At 37.4% G+C, this 18960-nt stretch overlaps 1 protein-coding gene across 3 annotated transcripts in view; it reads right to left on the bottom strand.

Annotated features, from left to right (window-relative positions):
- BCKDHB (branched chain keto acid dehydrogenase E1 subunit beta) overlaps positions 1-18960 on the bottom strand; it is a 244293-nt gene that overhangs the window by 170703 nt on the left and 54630 nt on the right. For all 3 annotated transcript variants that reach the window (XM_078001250.1, XM_015136827.3, XM_078001249.1), the window contains exons 4-6: positions 14870-15003; positions 13988-14143; positions 11641-11749 (exon numbers count right to left, since the gene is read on the bottom strand). In XM_078001250.1, the coding sequence (XP_077857376.1) occupies positions 11641-11749; positions 13988-14143; positions 14870-15003 (399 nt within the window). The remainder of the gene's footprint in view (positions 1-11640; positions 11750-13987; positions 14144-14869; positions 15004-18960) is intronic.

Here is an 18960-nt window from a genome sequence, read left to right on the forward strand (position 1 = left end):
AACAAAAACTCAACAGTAGTTAGAGGATGGACTTATGGGTTCCCTTTATCTTTGTTTGTACTCTTCAGTACAAACACATATAAAAGATTAAACAATAGATACAATCCAAATCTTCCTGTATTCACATCCTTCTGCAATATGAGTATGCATCTTTTCCCATGAAGAGATGCTATTTGTCCTTCTCTTCAACTTGGGCTGACTTTCTGACTTATTTTGGCCAACATACTGTAGCAGAAGTGATAGTATGTCAACTCCAAGCCTATGCTTCAAGGGCCTTACAACCTGTGCTTCCAGCAGGTGAACAAGCTTGAGCTAGCCCACAGGGTGATAAAGAGACAGATAGACCGGCCGGGCGCGGTGGCTCAAGCCTGTAATCCCAGCACTTTGGGAGGCCGAGACGGGCCGATCACAAGGTCAGGAGATCAAGACCATCCTGGCTAACAGGGTGAAACCCCGTCTCTACTAAAAAATACAAAAAAAAAACTAGCCGGGCAAGGTGGCGGGCGCCTGTAGTCCCAGCTACTCGGGAGGCTGAGGCCGGAGAATCGTAAACCCGGGAGGCGGAGCTTGCAGTGAGCTGATATCCGGCCACTGCACTCCAGCCCGGGCGACAGAGCGAGACTCCGCCTAAAAAAAAAAAAAAAGAGACAGATAGACCAAAGCCTATCAGCCATAACTGGTGAAATAGCCCAACTAAGATCAGCAAATCCAATCCACACCTGACCTGCAACTGACTATAGACCTATGAGGGAGCCAAGACAAGACCAGAATTGCTGAGCTGTGCCCAGTCTAAATGCTGACCTACAGATGAGCTATATAAAGAACGTTGTTGACTTAACCACTAAGTTTTAGGAGTGGCTTGTTAAGCATCGATGGCTCACAGATAGAGTATGTGTTTGAGAGAAAAATAAATCTTTTTAAGAAAATAAGGTAAGCCATTGTAAACCAATGCCTAAATTATAACATTGTGTACAACAAAATAAAATTATCTGATTTTCAGCAGTTGTATACATTTTCAATCTAAAAAGAAGAAATTAAGCTCAAGAGGGTATCAGAACTACTTCATTGTAGTTAAAGATCCAGCTGACATTTAGCAAACCTAATTGTCTTAGTTCATTTTGTTTTGCTAGGACAGAATACCTAAGACTGGATGATTTATAGATAAAATGCATTTCTTAAAGTCTGGAGTTCAACTATTTCAACCAAAAGACTTAAAAGTTGTTGCCTGAATAATTAATAGCCTACCAACCAAAAAAAGTCCAGGACCAGACAGATTCACAGCCGAATTCTACCAGACATACAAGGAGGAGTTGGTACCATTCCTTCTGAAACTATTCCAATCAATAGAAAAAGAGGGAATCCTCCCTAACTCATTTTACAAGGACAACATCATCCTGATACCAAAGCCTGGCAGAGATACAACAAAAAAAGAAAATTTTAGACCAATATCCCTGATGAACATTGATGCAAAAATCCTCAATAAAATACTGGCAAACCGAATCCAGCAGCACATCAAAAAGCTTATCCACCATGATCAAGTGGGCTTTATCCCTGAGATGCAAGGCTGGTTCAACATACGCAAATCAATAAATGTAATCCAGCATATAAACAGAACCAAAGACAAGAACCACATGATTATCTCAATAGATGCAGAAAAGGCCTTCGACAAAATTCAACAGCCCTTCATGCTAAAAACTCTCAATAAATTCAGTATTGATGGAACATATCTCAAAATAATAAGAGCTATTTATGACAAACCCACAGCCAATATCATATTGAATGGGCAAAAATTGGAAGCATTCCCTTTGAAAACTGGCACAAGACAGGGATGCCCTCTCTCACCACTCCTATTCAACATAGTGTTGGAAGTTCTGGCTAGGGCAATCAGGCAAGAGAAAGAAATCAAGGGTATTCAGTTAGGAAAAGAAGAAGTCAAATTGTCCCTGTTTGCAGATGACATAATTGTATATTTAGAAAAGCTCATCGTCTCAGCCCAAAATCTCCTTAAGCTGATAAGCAACTTCAGCAAAGTCTCAGGATACAAAATCAGTGTGCAAAAATCACAAGCATTCTTATATACCAGTAACAGACAAACAGAGAGCCAAATCATGAATGAACTCCCATTCACAATAGCTTCACAGAGAATAAAATACCTAGGAATCCAACTTACAAGGAATGTAAAGGACGTCTTCAGGCAGAACTACAAACCACTGCTCAGTGAAATAAAAAAGGACACAAATGGAAGAACATACCATGCTCATGGATAGAAAGAATCAATATCGTGAAAATGGCCATACTGCCAAAGGTAATTTATAGATTCAATGCCATCCCCATTAAGTTACCAATGACTTTCTTCACAGAATTGGAAAAAACTGCTTTAAAGTTCATATGGAACCAAAAAAGACCCTGCATTGCCAAGACAATCCTAAGCCAAAAGAACAAAGCTGGAGGCATCACGCTACCTGACTTCAAACTATACTACAAGGCTACAGTAACCAAAACAGCATGGTACTGGTACCAAAACAGAGATATAGACCAATGGAACAGAACAGAGCCTTCAGAAATAATACCACACATCTATAGCCATCTGATCTTTGACAAACCTGATAAAAACAAGAAATGGGGAAAGGATTCCCTATTTAATAAATGGTGCTGGGAAAATTGGCTAGCCATAAGTAGAAAGCTGAAACTGGATCCTTTCCTTACTCCTTATACGAAAATTAATTCAAGATGGATTAGAGACTTAAATGTTAGACCTAAAACCATAAAATCCCTAGAAGAAAATCTAGGTAATACCATTCAGGACATAGGAATGGGCAAGGACTTCATATCTAAAACACCAAAAGCAACGGCAACAAAAGCCTAAATTGACAAATGGGATCTCATTAAACTAAAGAGCTTCTGCACAGCAAAAGAAACTACCATCACAGTGAACAGGCAACCTACAGAATGGGAGAAAATTTTTGCAATCTACTCATCTGACAAAGGGCTAATATCCAGAACCTATAAAGAACTCAATCAAATGTACAAGAAAAAAACAAACAACCCCATCAAAAAGTGGGCAAAGGATATGAACAGACATTTCTCAAAAGAAGACATTCATACAGCCAACAGACACATGAAAAAATGCTCATCATCACTGGCCATCAGAGAAATGCAAATCAAAACCACAATGAGATACCATCTCACATCAGTTAGAATGGCAATCATTAAAAAAATCAGGAAACAACAGGTGCTGGAGAGGATGAGGAGAAATAGGAACACTTTTACACTTTTGGTCGGATTGTAAACTAGTTCAACCATTGTGGAAAACAGTGTGGTGATTCCTCAAGGATCTAGAACTAGAAATACCATTTCACCCAGCCATTCCATTACTGGGTATATACCCAAAGGATTATAAGTCATGCTGCTATAAAGACACATGCACACGTATGTTTACTGAGGCACTATTCACAATAGCAAAGACTTGGAAGCAACCCAAATGTCCATCAGTGACAGACTGGATTAAGAAAATGTGGCACATATACACCATGGAATACTATGCAGCCATAAAAAAGGATGAGTTTGTGTCCTTTGTAGGGACATGGATGCAGCTAGAAACCATCATTCTCAGCAAACTGTCGCAAGAACAGAAAACCAAATACCGCGTGTTCTCACTCATAGGTGGGAATTGAACAATGAGATCACTTGGGGCCGGGCGTGGTGGCTCAAGCCTGTAATCCCAGCACTTTGGGAGGCCGAGACGGGTGGATCACAAGGTCAGGAGATCGAGACCATCCTGGCTAACATGGTGAGACCCCGTCTCTACTAAAAATTCAAAAAACTAGCCGGGCGAGGTGGTGGGCGCCTGTAGTCCCAGCTACTCGGGAGGCTGAGGCAGGAGAATGGCGTAAACCCGGGAGGCGGAGCTTGCAGTGAGCTGAGATCCGGCCACTGCACTCCAGCCTGGGCGACAGAGCGAGACTCCGTCTCAAAAAAAAAAAAAAAAAAAAAAGATCACTTGGACACAGGAAGAGGAGCATCACACACCGGGTCCTATTGTGGGGAGGGGGTAGGGAGGAAGGGATAGCATTAGGAGATATACCTAATGTAAAAGACAAGTTAATGGGTGCAGCACACCAACATGGCAAATGTATACATATGTAACAAACCTGCACGTTGTGCACATGTACTGTAGAACTTAAAGTATAATTAAAAAAAAAAAAGTTGTTGCTTGTAGGGAAAGATGCATGGATTTGGTGAAGGGTAAGGTGAGGAACTGCTATTTTTTATTAGAAGCTATTATTTGACTTTTTAAATTATGTACAAGTATTATTTCAATTTAGAAACTAATTCAAAAATCTAACAAATGAATTCAATTTCTCCCATTAATGGATCCAACTTACTCTTGTGAGTGTACCTAGTATTAAATATACTAATCTGCACAAATTAATCTGCTTAACATAAAATACAAAATATTAATTTCTCTCTTTATGAACACTGATACTTGGCAAAAATATTTTAAGTCTTCTACCATTAAAAAGCTACTTTAAATAATGTTCTTCTCTTCAAAATATATGAATTCATATACAATTAGTGCATCTGCTAAAAAAGTTCCTCAATATCATTATGTCTTATTTTTACCTATTTTTGGATTATCCAGAAATCCTAGAAACAAGACAGACAATACAAGGATTTTAGTCTTTTAGTCTGTCTTGATTTCTCACTAGAAGAATCACAGATAAAAGTCATATTTACTTCAATATCACCGATGTCATGTGTCATTCAATTAAGTAAAATCAAAAGTCCAAAAGGCATTAAAGAATATCTTCTTCACAAGATGCTTATATGTGATAATGTCACACTGACTCACTCTTTTTGAATCATCACTATTTTGTACATTTTACACCAGCTAGATTGTTCTGCCTTATCTACCTTTTCTAAATGTCCTTCTTCCATTTCTAAAAAGATTCACTGCACTCAAATGTCATAATTACAATAAATAATCAGGAAATTGAAAATATTATTAGGTTACTTTCTCCTTCCACATTCAGGAAACCTAAAGTTTTATATATATTGATTGCATATTCAAAATAAAGAGAAATAAAATTCAAGAAAACTGCTGCATAAAGAATGTATTACTTATTTTCATTTTCATCTGTACAATTTATAAAGTTAATGGCTGAATTGAAAGAAATCATTTCTAAAGGCTGGACATGTGGGAGAGTCACCACAGCACAGAGGTTTGCACAGAGAGCAGTTTATGAGCACAGGCCCAGAAATGATGGAGTCAGAGAGATCAGGCCCAGAAATGATGGAGTCAGAGAGATCAAAAGCAGCTGTGATTGGCACAATACTGCACAGGTGCCAAACGACCTCATCTCTTCTCGCCCAAATGCAGGAAGACTACGTTTCCCAGCTGCCTTTGCCTCTATCTGGGAACATTATGACTAGATCCCTTAATGACTAATGATTACAAGGTGCAAAGGTTCCCCAACCCCCTACCTGTAACCAGACCAGACTGTGACATGTAGTTTTTATAACTTTCAAAGAAGCAAATTAATCCTATGCCAATGGAGAAATTAATGCAATATATATATATTCAAACCTTGGACTATATACTACATAGGGATGTACTACCTTAAAGCATGGCTATGAATGGTGCAGTCATCCCTTGGTATGCAGGGAGGATTGGTTCAGGACTTCTTTTTTTTTTTTTTTTTTTTTTTTTTTTTTTGAGACGGAGTCTTGCTGTGTCTCCCAGGCTGGAGTGCAGTGGCGCGATCTCGGCTCACTGCAAGCTCCGCCCCCTGGGTTCACGCCATTCTCCCGCCTCAGCCTCCCAAGTAGCTGGGACTACAGGCGCTCGCTACCACGCCCAGCTAATTTTTTGTATTTTTAGTAGAGACGGGGTTTCACCGTGTTAGCCAGGATAGTCTCGATCTCCTGACCTCGTGATCCACCCGCCTCGGCCTCCCAAAGTGCTGGGATTACAGGCTTGAGCCACCGCGCCCGGCCAGGACTTCTTGAAGATACAAAAATTCATGGATGCTCAGATCCCTGATCTAAATGGCATAGGATTTGCTTAGAACCTATGCACAACCTCCCTTATCCTTAAAATCATATCTAGATTACTTATAATGCCTAATACAATGTAAATTCTATGTAAATGGCTGCTATACTGTATTGTTTAGAGAATAACGACAAGAAAAAAGGCCTGTACATGTTCAGTACAATAATGACAAGAAAAAGGCCTGAACATGTTCAGTGTAATTATTTTTTCAAATATTTTCAATCTGTGGTTGGTTAAACTTATGGCTCTGGAACCCACAGATAAAAAGTGCCAACTATATGTATTTCCATTCAGTTAAAAAGTAGATCATTCTATCAGCCTGGGCAACATGGAGAAACTCAAAAATGGAGTTTCTCAAAAACCCAAAAAATTGAGAAATACGAAAATTAGCGAGGCATGGTGGCATATGCCCGTGGTCCCAGCTACTTCAAAGGCTGAATCACCTGAGCCCAGGAGGTTGAGGGTGCCATGAGCTGTGATCACACCACTGCACTCCGTCCTGGACAACAGAGGGAGACCCTGTTTTGAAAAATAAAAAATAAGATCATTTTAATTATGTGGGAAACTTTTAAAATCTAGACAACTATTTCCTGACATGAAACTAGGACACTGGAGGAAGTTATATTTCATTTATGTCCTCTATTCAATAATAATTAGGTGGGATGCAAAATAGCGTAGTATTAGAAAGACAGCAGCCTCTGGTGTCAAAATGTGTTGGTTTAAAACCTAAATCCATCACTCATTATTTCTGTGAGCTTGAGCAAGTTTCTTAAAGTCACTATCTGTCCTAAATATACCCAATCCTGGTTGTGTGACTTTGGACGAGTTGTCTAATTTCCCTAATCCTTAGGTTCCTCATCTATAAAATGGTGATAATGACAGAATTGACCCGATATGCTGGTTGTGAGGATTAAATGACATAGTCCCCATGTCTACACAAGATAGCCCAGTGTCTAGCACACTTAAAGACTAGGCAGATACACACATGGATAATCTCACTTAAATCCTCTCAGCAACCTTATGAAATATGATTATGAGTAAATAGAAGGGGTTCCTACTTCACCTACTAAGACAAAAGAAGTACCTATGTTAAATCATGACAGCTGCAGTTTATTGTGCTACTAACGAAGGATATTTTCATCTTAAAAGAGGCATCTCTTCTCTAGCCAAGATCATGCATTCGTCAAAATTATCTATTATATTAGTAAAATCTACAGGAGACTGAAACTCAAAGTATGTTAAACTTAAAATGAGATTAAATGGAGAGATGTGAAAAAAGCTTACTAATCAAAGGAAGTTTAAAGGAGTAAGAGTAATTTGGAGCCCCAGTCTCCCGTCATCCCTGGCAAACCACCCATAGAAAGTTAAATTCTGACTCCACACAGACAATCCCAGAAAAGAAATCAGAATGGCTGAGATTGAGGCACATGGCCATGTCCTGAGATCAGGGAGGTCGATAAGATGACTGTCAGCCCCTTCAGAACCACATTGGGTAAGATAAGGGCAGTAAGCATGGAAAGAGTATGTTCTACAAGGAAAAGAAGAAACCCAGAGGTGCCCAGATTAACCAGTGAGTGAGAGCTCTGCACCATAAGCAAAAGCCTTGTGTTTACCTCTGTAAGTGAATCATTCTTAAACAGGATTTAGTAATATAAATGATATGCATACAGATTAAAATTATACACTACAGGTAAATTCTTTTCAAAGTTGACAAGTTAACTTTCTGATGCCTACCTTTAGCTTCCTAAGGAACACTTTACCTAGTATCCTTTACCCACTTTATTTTAGAGATTATATATGGACTACTACTCCAGACTTGAGAAAATAACATCTCTACCTTGATAGTACTGCAGGAGGGAAAAGCAAGCAGTAGTTGATGCTTCCCTGAAATATTTCCTACTGCACTGGTTTAGTTCTGATGAGGCAAAGTGGCAAAAATATGCCAGGGAATCACTTTTTTTGTCAGCGACATTTTGCTGATGAATATTATTAGGAAATACACTCACGTTTGTTTCCTTAGAAGTATTTAGACCTTCTCAGTATCCCTCTACATTCAACCTCTCTTTCCTTTCTCTTTATCTCTCTAGATTATATTCTGGTTATTGCTTTGGTTTTATCTTCCAGTTTATCAATTCTCCCATCATCTGTTTATATCATCATTCTGAGCTCCACTTTGCTTTTGAACTCTGCAGAGTTCTCATTTTCATGCCAGCAACCAGAGAGAAGGGGCCTGGTACCTTGCTGAATAAGGAACTATTACGCTAGCCCTGGACTGCCAACTTAGACATTTATATATATTTAAAATCAGCACACACACAATCACACACCATTTATTTCAGGGTATCTAATCTACTATTCCTCCATTAATACCAGAAAAGAAAATCTTATTCTACACTTACTCTTAACACCTCCTTCTCCTTTCCCCTCCTTAAATTCATTTAGACACCAAATATTTCATATAATCTAAAAAAATTTCTAACCCATTTCCTTCTGCTAATTCAGGCCTTCTCCACGACATCACATAAACAGGCTATTCAAACAGCTGCCTACCTGGTCTCCTAGCAGCCAACGTTTTTCCTACACTAAGGCTTGGAGGTGGTGAGAGATGGACCTAAGTTCCAATCCATTGTAGCAAGTTCTATTTTGTTCTTGTTTCCCCCTACTTTATTTTTATCTTCCCTTCCTCACAGTCTTCCCCATGGACTTAAGGTTATAGCACCAAACACAGAAGCAACCATCTTTCTTAGACTGTTTAACTAGTTTTTACAGCTGCAAATGGTCAGATGCTTAGAATATATTTCCTGTATCTTCCAATTTTGCTTCTTCTAGTTTTGCTTCTACAATCAAACCCTGACTGTTACCACAATATAAAGAGATCTGTCTCCTTTCTTTAAACAAAGCAGTGTGACCCATCAGATGGATGGAGCTTAGCTTATTCAACTAACCTAAAATCTTCTAGTGATGGGCAAATGTGTTGTTTCCAGTTCTTGTTCATTTAAAGGGCACTGCAGTGACCAGTAACATTTTCTTCCAAATTTTGCCAATGTATCTCCGAAATGGATCCCTAGAAGTAGACTATGAGTCAAAGGGTAAACAGCTGAATTATTTCAAACAGATCTCTTCCCCTCCTTAAAATTTATAGCTTCTGTTGGAAACCATGTAAGTAATTGTGGTAGAGACTGGTAGTTGTCCCTCAATATCCATTTCCTGTCATTGTGTAATAATTAAATTTTTAGTTAGGCACTTAAGCCAAAGACTAGCTTTCTCAGCCTCTTCTGTGGTTAGGTGTGGTCATGGCCATATGATTAGGTGTGACCCGTGGGAAGTGAAATTTAATGCGTGCAATCTTCAAGTTATTCTTTAAAGAGAAGGAGAATACCTTTTCCTTTCCTCCTTCCCCCTTCCTGGTAGCTGAAATGCATATGTGATATTGGGAGCTGGTACAGCTACCTAGGACCAGGAACGGAAAACTGTATGTTGAAGACAGCACAGCAACCAGAGAGAAGGGGCCTGGTACCTTGATGACTAAGGAACTATCACACTAGCCCTGCACTGCCAACTTAGACATTTATATTAGAGGGAAAAAAATTTCCATATTACTTAAGGCCTTATATTAGCATAACATATCTAAGTTTATGGAATTATATAATTCATAAATGTATTTATGTGTCTGAGATACCATTCCATAAATAAAAGGTCTTAAATTATTGGGGAAACTTCTGGAAACCTTTCGAACACTGAACCTCATCAGGGTCTTTCATAATCTCTCCCAGGACCAAGCTTAGGACAAACATTTCAAGTGCATTCTCTTAGCTGGAATCCTGTAAATTTATTTGCCTGACCAATTCTGGTTTCAAATTTTGCAGCTAAGTTAATATTACTTTTTCAAACATTTCTTACTCAGTCGCCATTTATTAAATACTGCAAAATTTCTTTACTGATTGACCATACCAGCTGGCTGGCATTACAAATATAATAGCCACAGGATATCCAAAGTACTAGAAATCCTTTTCATCAAAAAGCTATTCACAATATATCACTGATATTTTCCTATTCACTTCAAAATTTTAAATTCTTACATTCATTTTTATTACATAATGGGATACAGACCATAATAGAGTCCATATAAATCTAGAGTTAATTTAAAATCTGTTTTTAAACTTAAGAGCAACAGGAACTCTGAAAAGTCTCCAGCGAAAGTGTAAAATGACACATCCACTTTGAAAAACTCATCACAGGGGAATGGATACATTGAAACAGAAGCCCAGTTGCAAGGGCCATGAATTAACTGTGATCTATTACTACAATGAAATGCTACTTATTGAACAATACTGTACATGCCTCAGATTTTGGGATGTTCTTTTCCCCACAGCCAAGAAGCATTTATTGGCAGGTTGGCTCCAGAAACATAACTGTAATATGCTAATGCTATTCACAAAAAATTAGCTTGATGAAGAGGGGCAAGCTACTTTCCCTAGTGACTAGAATACTTAGAAAAATAATAACAACAAGAAAAATTGTTATTAGTAGTGGTAATACTATCAGTGAACAATGATGTAATGACAATGTTCATTATTTAGTAGTAACGTTCTAATATTGTACATAGTTGTAAGGTATTATTGTAATAGAAATGAACAATGAATATTCATCCAATATAATGACAATGTTCCTTACTAAGTAGTAATGTTCTAATATTGTACAAAACTGTAATATTATTGTAATAGAAATGAACAATAGATATTCATACAACGGACTACTACTCAGCAACGAAAAGTGAATAAACTACTGATACAAGCAACATGAATGACTCTCAAAAGCATTAGGTTGAGGAAAAGAAAGCAGACACAAAAGAACATATGCAGTGTGCATGGATTTATATGTAGCCCAAAACCATGTATACCTAATCCGACGACAATCAGAAAGTGGCTGATTTTGGTGTAGGGAGAACGGGTCCATAGTGAAGAGTGAGAAAGAAGCTTCCAGGAGTGATTAAAATGCTTTAGACAGAACAAATCATTTGCTATTTAAAATTTCCATTACAGTGAAGAAATTAGCAGTTACGGATGTATTTTTATAAAATCAGGATTTTGAGCTAAAAAGAGGATGACCAAACATCTCAGTTTGCTTTACACAGTCATCCCAGCATAGACCTGATAGCACAACATAATTGTTAACAGCACCTCCTTCACAATCAAAGGTATCCTGATTTAAATGAAGGAAGACCTTTATGATCACTTTAGTTAAAAGGAAACATATACTATTTAGTAAAATGAGCTCATTTACTTTTCTGTTCAATCCATATTTCCTAAGCACCTACTATGTAGTTAAACATAGTCGCTTTATTATTGCTACCACTTCACAATTCCTCTTTGTTTCTACAATCAAAATATAAAATGGCTAGATGAATTTTTCCCAAACATAAAATTTACACCTGAGGACAAACTAAATACCAAAAAAGAAATCAAGATTCTTTCTACAAGGAAAATATAAATCAACCACATGGAAAAAAAAGATAGAACTTTTGGAGCTATAAAAAAAAACAAAGTATATAAAGATATTCACAAATATAAAATAAAGAAAACCTTTACCTGCTGCCCTGTAAAGTATTTTAGGTTCAAAAAATATACAAGGATTTTTATCCTCTATGCATGACAAAAGAAGTCCTTTGGCCTGGAAAGGGCTTCTGGGTATAACCACCTGCAAAAACAGATTTTTTAAGACAATTTTAGTAAAAATATATCCCAGTAAACTCGCTTCTAAGAAGGACTGATTTTAAATAACCAATTGTTACTAATTAGAAATAGATATTGGGTAGTTATTTTAAGCCTAATTATCACTTAAGTTTATATTATATAAAAATAAAAATGCCTCTTATTCAACAGATATTTATTGGATGCCTACCATGTTCTGTTAACTAAGATACTACTCTTCTCTTAAGAAGCTGAACTTGCCTATATAAAAAAGTAAAAAGAATATGCAAAGATCATTCATCAAAGCAAAAACTGTAATATTGTTAATATCTACCTGTGTTTATCTATAAAGAAATCTCTTCTACTAATAATCTGCTTCTACTTTCAAAGTACATGCAACTCTCTTCTCCAGTTTTAACATGTCAAAATCTGCTTCTTTCCCATGAAAAAAAATATGGTCTTCATTTCATAAGTGAAAAATTAATCCACTGAGTTTTATGATCCAGGCACCATAGTGTCCAGTTATAGCAAAGCAAAAAGAAAAGTGTGGAGAGTCCACACTTGCACTCCCAGGAAAGGGCTCCAGGACCTTCTCGAGAATGAGGGTGATGATGAGGAAGATGACAATGACAGTAGGAAGTACGTGTGTAAACTTGGCCAAACACTCTATGAATTAATTCATCTGTTCATAGCAACCCCACTAGGTAGCTATTATAATTTTCCTCATTTTAGAAATAGACACTGAGGTTAAGAGAGAACAAGTAGCTTGCCTAAGGTCATACTACTTGCTTGATCAGAGAGTCTCACCCAATTCCTACTGATACCAAAGCTCAAGCTCTTCTCTTCTATCTCTTGTTGCCTTAAATCACGAACTTTGCCTAATTTTAAATGATTATAAAATAATTGTCTAAAGACAAATATTATACAGGAAGTTATTAAAATAAACCTGAACTTCTCACAAAGACTCAAGATTCCCTGAGGCAAACTATATTTGGCTTTCAAAGCCACTTTTATGCCATTTTTATTGAAGGGTTTTATTTTAAAAATAAAAGAGCAGCAAAAATGTCACTATTTTATTTTCTGTAAATGGACCTCTGAACACATTAATAACCACATCACATAATGTCTTTATCTTATGTTCCTACTTTTTAATTTCCCTTCATCTGCTTTCTTCATATTAGCCTTTTATACTTTATGTATATTTTCATTTCAGCTGAAAAAAAAAGGAAAAAGGAAGAGGAAGAAAGAAAATGAAGGAGGAAAAGAGAAGGTAGGGGACAGACAGAAAAGATCTGTTCTTAAAAACAATATAATGTTTTAAACATTAAATGTAAATTAATGTTTAGCTCAAGCACAAAAATAACTTGCCTCGCACATGGCTTCTTTCCCACTCTACAACTTCTAGCTCACATTAAAAAATCAGGTAACATCTACTCAACTAAGATAAGCTTATAACTTTGATCTGGCAGAAAAAAACAAATAAGAAAATAAGAATAAAACACTGACACACGCTCACAATCAATTCATGTGATCAAAAAACAAATATACATCTCTGGATTCACACATCTATGGGTTTCCATAATGATCCCCTGAAAAGCTTACTCAATAAACAGAAACAGAAAAGATAATATAAAAAATTAAGACTTAACATACACAAAATATTTTTGCCATCAAAAGACCTAAGCTTTTGTGAAGGACAGACTATAAAAAGGAGATGCTTCAAAATTAATTGGTTGAGCAAGTATTACCTTACTTTAAACAGAAAAAAAAAAAAATCTAGGTAACAGTCTTCTCTCAGTCTTTTTAACAAGTGAGAAATAGATTAAAAGCAAAAGTCTTATCTCTCTGACTTTGAGGTAAATACAGACTAAACAGAAGATTTATTAAAATCACCCCATCATCAGTTAAGTGAGAAAGACTTAAGTTAGAGAGAAATATAAAGCTTTGAAAGAGAGGGGAGGTAAACCAACTATGTTCTTGGTCTTACTCTTTGAAGTCTATAAAATTAATTAATGCCAGAGTTTATAAAACCAGTCCTCCTTCAAAAAGAACTTTCTGTAAAACTGGGCATTGGATAGCATACTTAAAAGAACTGCTAACCTCCCTTTCTTAAGTACAGTTAAGTTCACATAAATTCCAAGAATCCTGTTTGTTTTCTTTCCTCTAGATAAGCATAGATATTAATAGAATGAACCAAAATGGAAACATCAAATAGAAATCAAATAAAGTACATAAATGAACATACCTTGATTCCTGGGCAATGGGCAAAAAATGCTTCAGGACTCTGAGAATGATAGAGAGCCCCATGGCCAACACAGCCCCAAGGGGACCGGATAGTGAGGCTTCCACAGTTAAAAAGATCCCCAGAGCGATAGCGATACTTGGCAGCTTCATTAACGATCTGAGGGGCAGAAAGAAAGAAAGGGTATGGCACAAAGAGTCCTTCCCTTCCGATCTCCTTCCTTCTTCCTTCCTCCCTCCCTCCTTCCTTCCTTCCTTTTTGAGATAGGGTCTTGTCTTTCCATTCTTTCCTTCCCCTCTTTCTTTTTCCTTCCCCTCTTTCTTTTTGAGACAGGGTCTCGTCTTTCCCTTCCTCACTTCTTTCCTCTCTCCCCCTCTCCTCTTCCCTCTCCCCTCTCTCTCTCTTTCTCTTTGAGAAACGGTCTCGTTCTGTTGCCCAGGGAGTGCAGTGCTGTAATCACAGTTCAATGTAGCCTCAGACTCCTGGGCTTAAGTTATCCTCCCACCTCAGCCTCCAGAGTAACTGGGATGACAGGTATGTGCCACCGCACCGGGCTAATTTTTGTAGTTTTTGTAGATATGGGTTCTCATTATCATTACATTGCCCAGGCTGGTCTTGAACTCGTGGTCTCAAGTGATCCTCCCACCCTGGCCTCCCAAAGTGCTGGGATTGCAGATGTAAGCCACTTCACCCAACCTCAATCTATTTGCTTAAACTATTCTATTAGATCTTTAAATAGATGCTCATAACAAAATTACAATTCTAATACATTAGTAAAAGGGTAACACAATGTTCCTAGAATGCAGGTAAGGGTGGGTGGAAGGGTAGTGGCAATACTTCAGTATTTCATGGACTGAACAACCTTAGAAATATTCATTCACTTACCTGATCAAATGCAGGGAAAATATAATCTGCAAACTGAATTTCTGCAATGGCAGTAGCTCCAGTGACTGCAATTCCGATTCCAAATCCAACGATTCCTTGTTCACACAATGGGGTATTAAAAACTCTATCTTTTCCTTAAAATAGAAAAGAAAAAAAAGGTTAATGTGGCAAATGAGAGTAATGTCATGCATAATACATTTAAAAATTCAGTAAATTAATAATGGATTGGAGAAGTATAGAACAGGTAAAGGAAACAGAAAATAAAGAGTATGGCTGGCCACAGTAGCTCACACCTATAATCCTAGCACTTTGGGAGGCCAAGGCAAGAGGATTACTTGAGGCCAGGAGTTCAAGAATAACCTGCCCAGCATAGTGAAACCCTGACTCTATTAAAAAAAAAAAAAAAAGTATGGTGAATTATTTAAATCCAATTAATAATTATATTAATTGTAAGTAATCTAATGTTTCAATGAAAATAAAAACTGTCACACTAGTATAAAAGAAAGAAAAACCCAACTATTTGAAAGGAAACACAAACTATAAAGACAAAGAAAGGTTGTTTAAAAAAAAAAAAAAAAAGAAGGAAAAAATAGACAATAAAAAACCTAAACAAAAGAAAGTTGATGTCACTATATTAATAGCAGGCAAAGTAGACTTTCAGGAAAAAAAGCATACCAGAGATAGAAGGGAAAATGCATACTGTTAAAGGGTTCAATTCACAATAAACAAATAATTCTAAATCTATACTAAATCAATATCTAATAATGGGCTCCAAATAAATGGAAAAATGGTAAAAGGACAAATGGACAAATTCACCACACAGTGGGAAATGACTTTTTAATGTACTAGTTTGAAAAACTGACAAAAAAGGCATAGAAAAAAAAGGAGGGAGTGTAAAAAATAGAGATGATTTAAACATGTTCAACAAACATGGCCTAACTGACATACAAAGGACACTGCACCCAAAAGCAAAGAATACAAATCCTTTTCAAGTAAACAGAAAACACTGACATTGGCCGGGCGCGGTGGCTCACGCCTGTAATCCCAGCACTTTGGGAGGCCGAGACGGGCGGATCACAAGGTCAGGAGATCGAGACCACGGTGAAACCCCGTCTCTACTAAAAATACAAAAAAAATTAGCCGGGCGCGGTGGCGGGCGCCTGTAGTCCCAGCTACTCAGGAGGCTGAGGCAGGAGAATGGCGTAAACCCAGGAGGCGGAGCTTGCAGTGAGCCGAGATCGCGCCACTGCACTCCAGCCTGGGCGACAGAGCGAGACTCTGTCTCAAAAAAAAAAAAAAAAAAGAAAAGAAAACACTGACATTAACTGACCCTATACTGGACTACAAATCCAATCTCAACAATTTTAAAGGATTAAAATTACATATATTCTCTGACCATAGTGTAATTAAATTAGAAATCAATAAAAAGATGATACAAAAAATTCTTATGCTAGAATTTTTTTTTTTTTTTGAGATGGAGTTTTGCTCTTGTCACCCACCCAGGCTGGAGTGCATGGCACAATCTCAGCTCACTGCAACCTCTGCCTCCTGGGTTCAAGTCATTCTCCTGCCTCAGCCACCTGAGTAGCTGGGATTACAGGCGCCCACCACCACAACCAGCTAATTTTTGTATTTTTAGGAGAGACGGGGTTTCACCATGTTGACTAGGCTGGTCTCGAACTCCTGACCTCAGGTGATCCTCCCACCTCAGCCTCCCACAGTGCTGGGATTACAGGCATGAGCTACCTGGGTTTAAGTGTTACTTCCATGGATTACTAAACACTCTAAGGCTCCGTTTCTTATGTGTAACAGAAAAATTATAACACTGAAAAGACTACAATAATTCATACATTTATTCAATGAATGTTTTTAAAGTACTTAATATGCCTGGCTAGAATTTTTTTTTAATATATGGTTAAATATTCACAGCTCAAAGAAGAAACTATAATGAAAATTAGAAAGTAGTATTTTAAATTGAATAATAATAAAAAAACTATACAAAATATCTTATTGAGGTTCTGAACACAATGTCAGAGTTGCCTTTTTCACACTATCCTTCCCACATTTAATGATTACAAACTCTGGACAAAATAAAACAAACAACTATTTAAAGGCATTGAAGGACCAAAAGGAGGCATAAACTGGAGTGTTGACTTTTGAAAGAAATTAAGCCCAGTGGACGACCATGACATTCATAAGGCTTGTCCTGCAAAAGGACTCCCCAGTCTATGAGCTGGGACAGCTAAAATTCAAACAAGTAGACTCAGTCTGGTTGATCTGAGGTGTCAGAAGATAGTCGGGGGCTACCAGTGGTTGAAAATTGAGAGACAGAATCCCTAAAGGAAGGGCACAGCATGGAGGAGCCCCAAAATCTGTGCATAAACTGATCAAATCTTTGCCAACACCTGTGCCTACAGGGCACTCCAAAAGCCCAGCAGCAAATAATCTCTGCCAGTTAAAACAGCTGTGCCCATCAACAACGAGGCAGATTTTGGAGTTTGAGACTCTTCAAATTACAGAAGTTTGATAAACACTTTAGACGATCCATTTAGATGTCTAAAAACCCTTTAGATGAACCACTAGGTACAATTTTATTAGCGTATAATTCAATTTTCACTTGACGTTTCACCACCTCTCAGCTAATGCCAGAATTTAATTAGAAATTCTAATTTCAGGATTCTGGGTGGACAAAGACAATACCCACAGTCTGGCCATGTAACCAAATGTTTTGGGAGAAACCTAGTATTCATATTTCATTTCTATAATCCAAGGATACCAGTTCCTTTTCATATACAGAATTCAGTTTTAGCTCAATCATTTCCTTTGAATATGAATGAAACATGGGGCAGGTGCTGGGAAATGCCGACCAGACACATCCTGTAGTTTGCCACGCTATAAGCAGCTGCAGAAACTGAAAGCATGATTCATACTCATCATGATCTGCGACTATCTTCTGAAATTGTGACCTCTATTCCTCATCAATGCCCTATTTGACTGTGAGTAGCTTGATAATCTTTGAAAAACTATGATTCCATTGAACCAACAACTCAGTGGTAGAAAATGAATGTAAATTCCAGCTGTCTCCCATGGAATTCACAGCCCTGGAATACCTGAACCACCTTAACCAAACTAGCAGCATTCTTATTGATTCCTTGCTAGTTCATGGGATTCAGATATTTTTCATCTCGGAAAAAATTATAGCCTCGTTGCCAATAGAAAGTAGAATAAAATGAGTTTCTCAGAACTCTCTTACCCCAAAACATGTTTGGTTTGAGGAAAGAGTTTAACAAGTCTCTCTGACAAGTTTCTATGAGGTAGCAAAAGTGCTTCAACATAAACTGTTAAAAATCTGTTTCTATTTTCTCCCAGATGCTGATTGAGGAGAAGTGCACAAATAAGATGCACAATATTGATGACTTCCTCTATCTTATAATGCAATTCATCCAGTGTAAAGTTCCTGTAGTACCCTGTAAGTATCCTGATAGATGAATAAATACATGAAGTGACTGCGCTATGAGCCAAGACAGACCTGGGTTTAAGTGTTATCTCCATGGATTACTAAACACTCTAAGGCTCCATTTCTTATGTGTAATAGAAAAATTATAACACTGAAAAGACTATAATAATTCATATATTTATTCAATGAATGTTTTTAAAGTACTTAATTTTATACAGACACTTTCCTAACAGCAGCAAACAAAAGGAAAACATTTACATCCTCATGAAGCTTACATTCTAGTCAGAGGAAATGCAATAAAAACAAAATAAATGAAGGAAATATTTAGATTGTCAGATGATGAACCAGGGGAGTAGGTGATGAAGGGAGGGAAACTACCATGATTTTTAAGTAAGGAGATTGGGAAGACCCCACGGAGAGGTGACAGTGAAGCAAAGGGTTTAAATAAATGAGGATGTGTACCAGGCATGTATCTGAGAGAATAGATATTCTGGGCAGAGTGACCATCAAGTACAAAAACCATTGGGTAAGAAAATGTTTAACACATCAGAGGAAGGGCGAGGAGTCCAGATTGCCTGGTCTAGAGTAAAAGAAAGGGTAGTAGGAGATAAAGTCAAGGAGTTAAAGGATGGAA

The sequence above is a fragment of the Macaca mulatta genome, chromosome 4 (assembly GCF_049350105.2).
Source record: "Macaca mulatta isolate MMU2019108-1 chromosome 4, T2T-MMU8v2.0, whole genome shotgun sequence".
Classification (NCBI taxonomy): Eukaryota; Metazoa; Chordata; class Mammalia; order Primates; family Cercopithecidae; genus Macaca; species Macaca mulatta.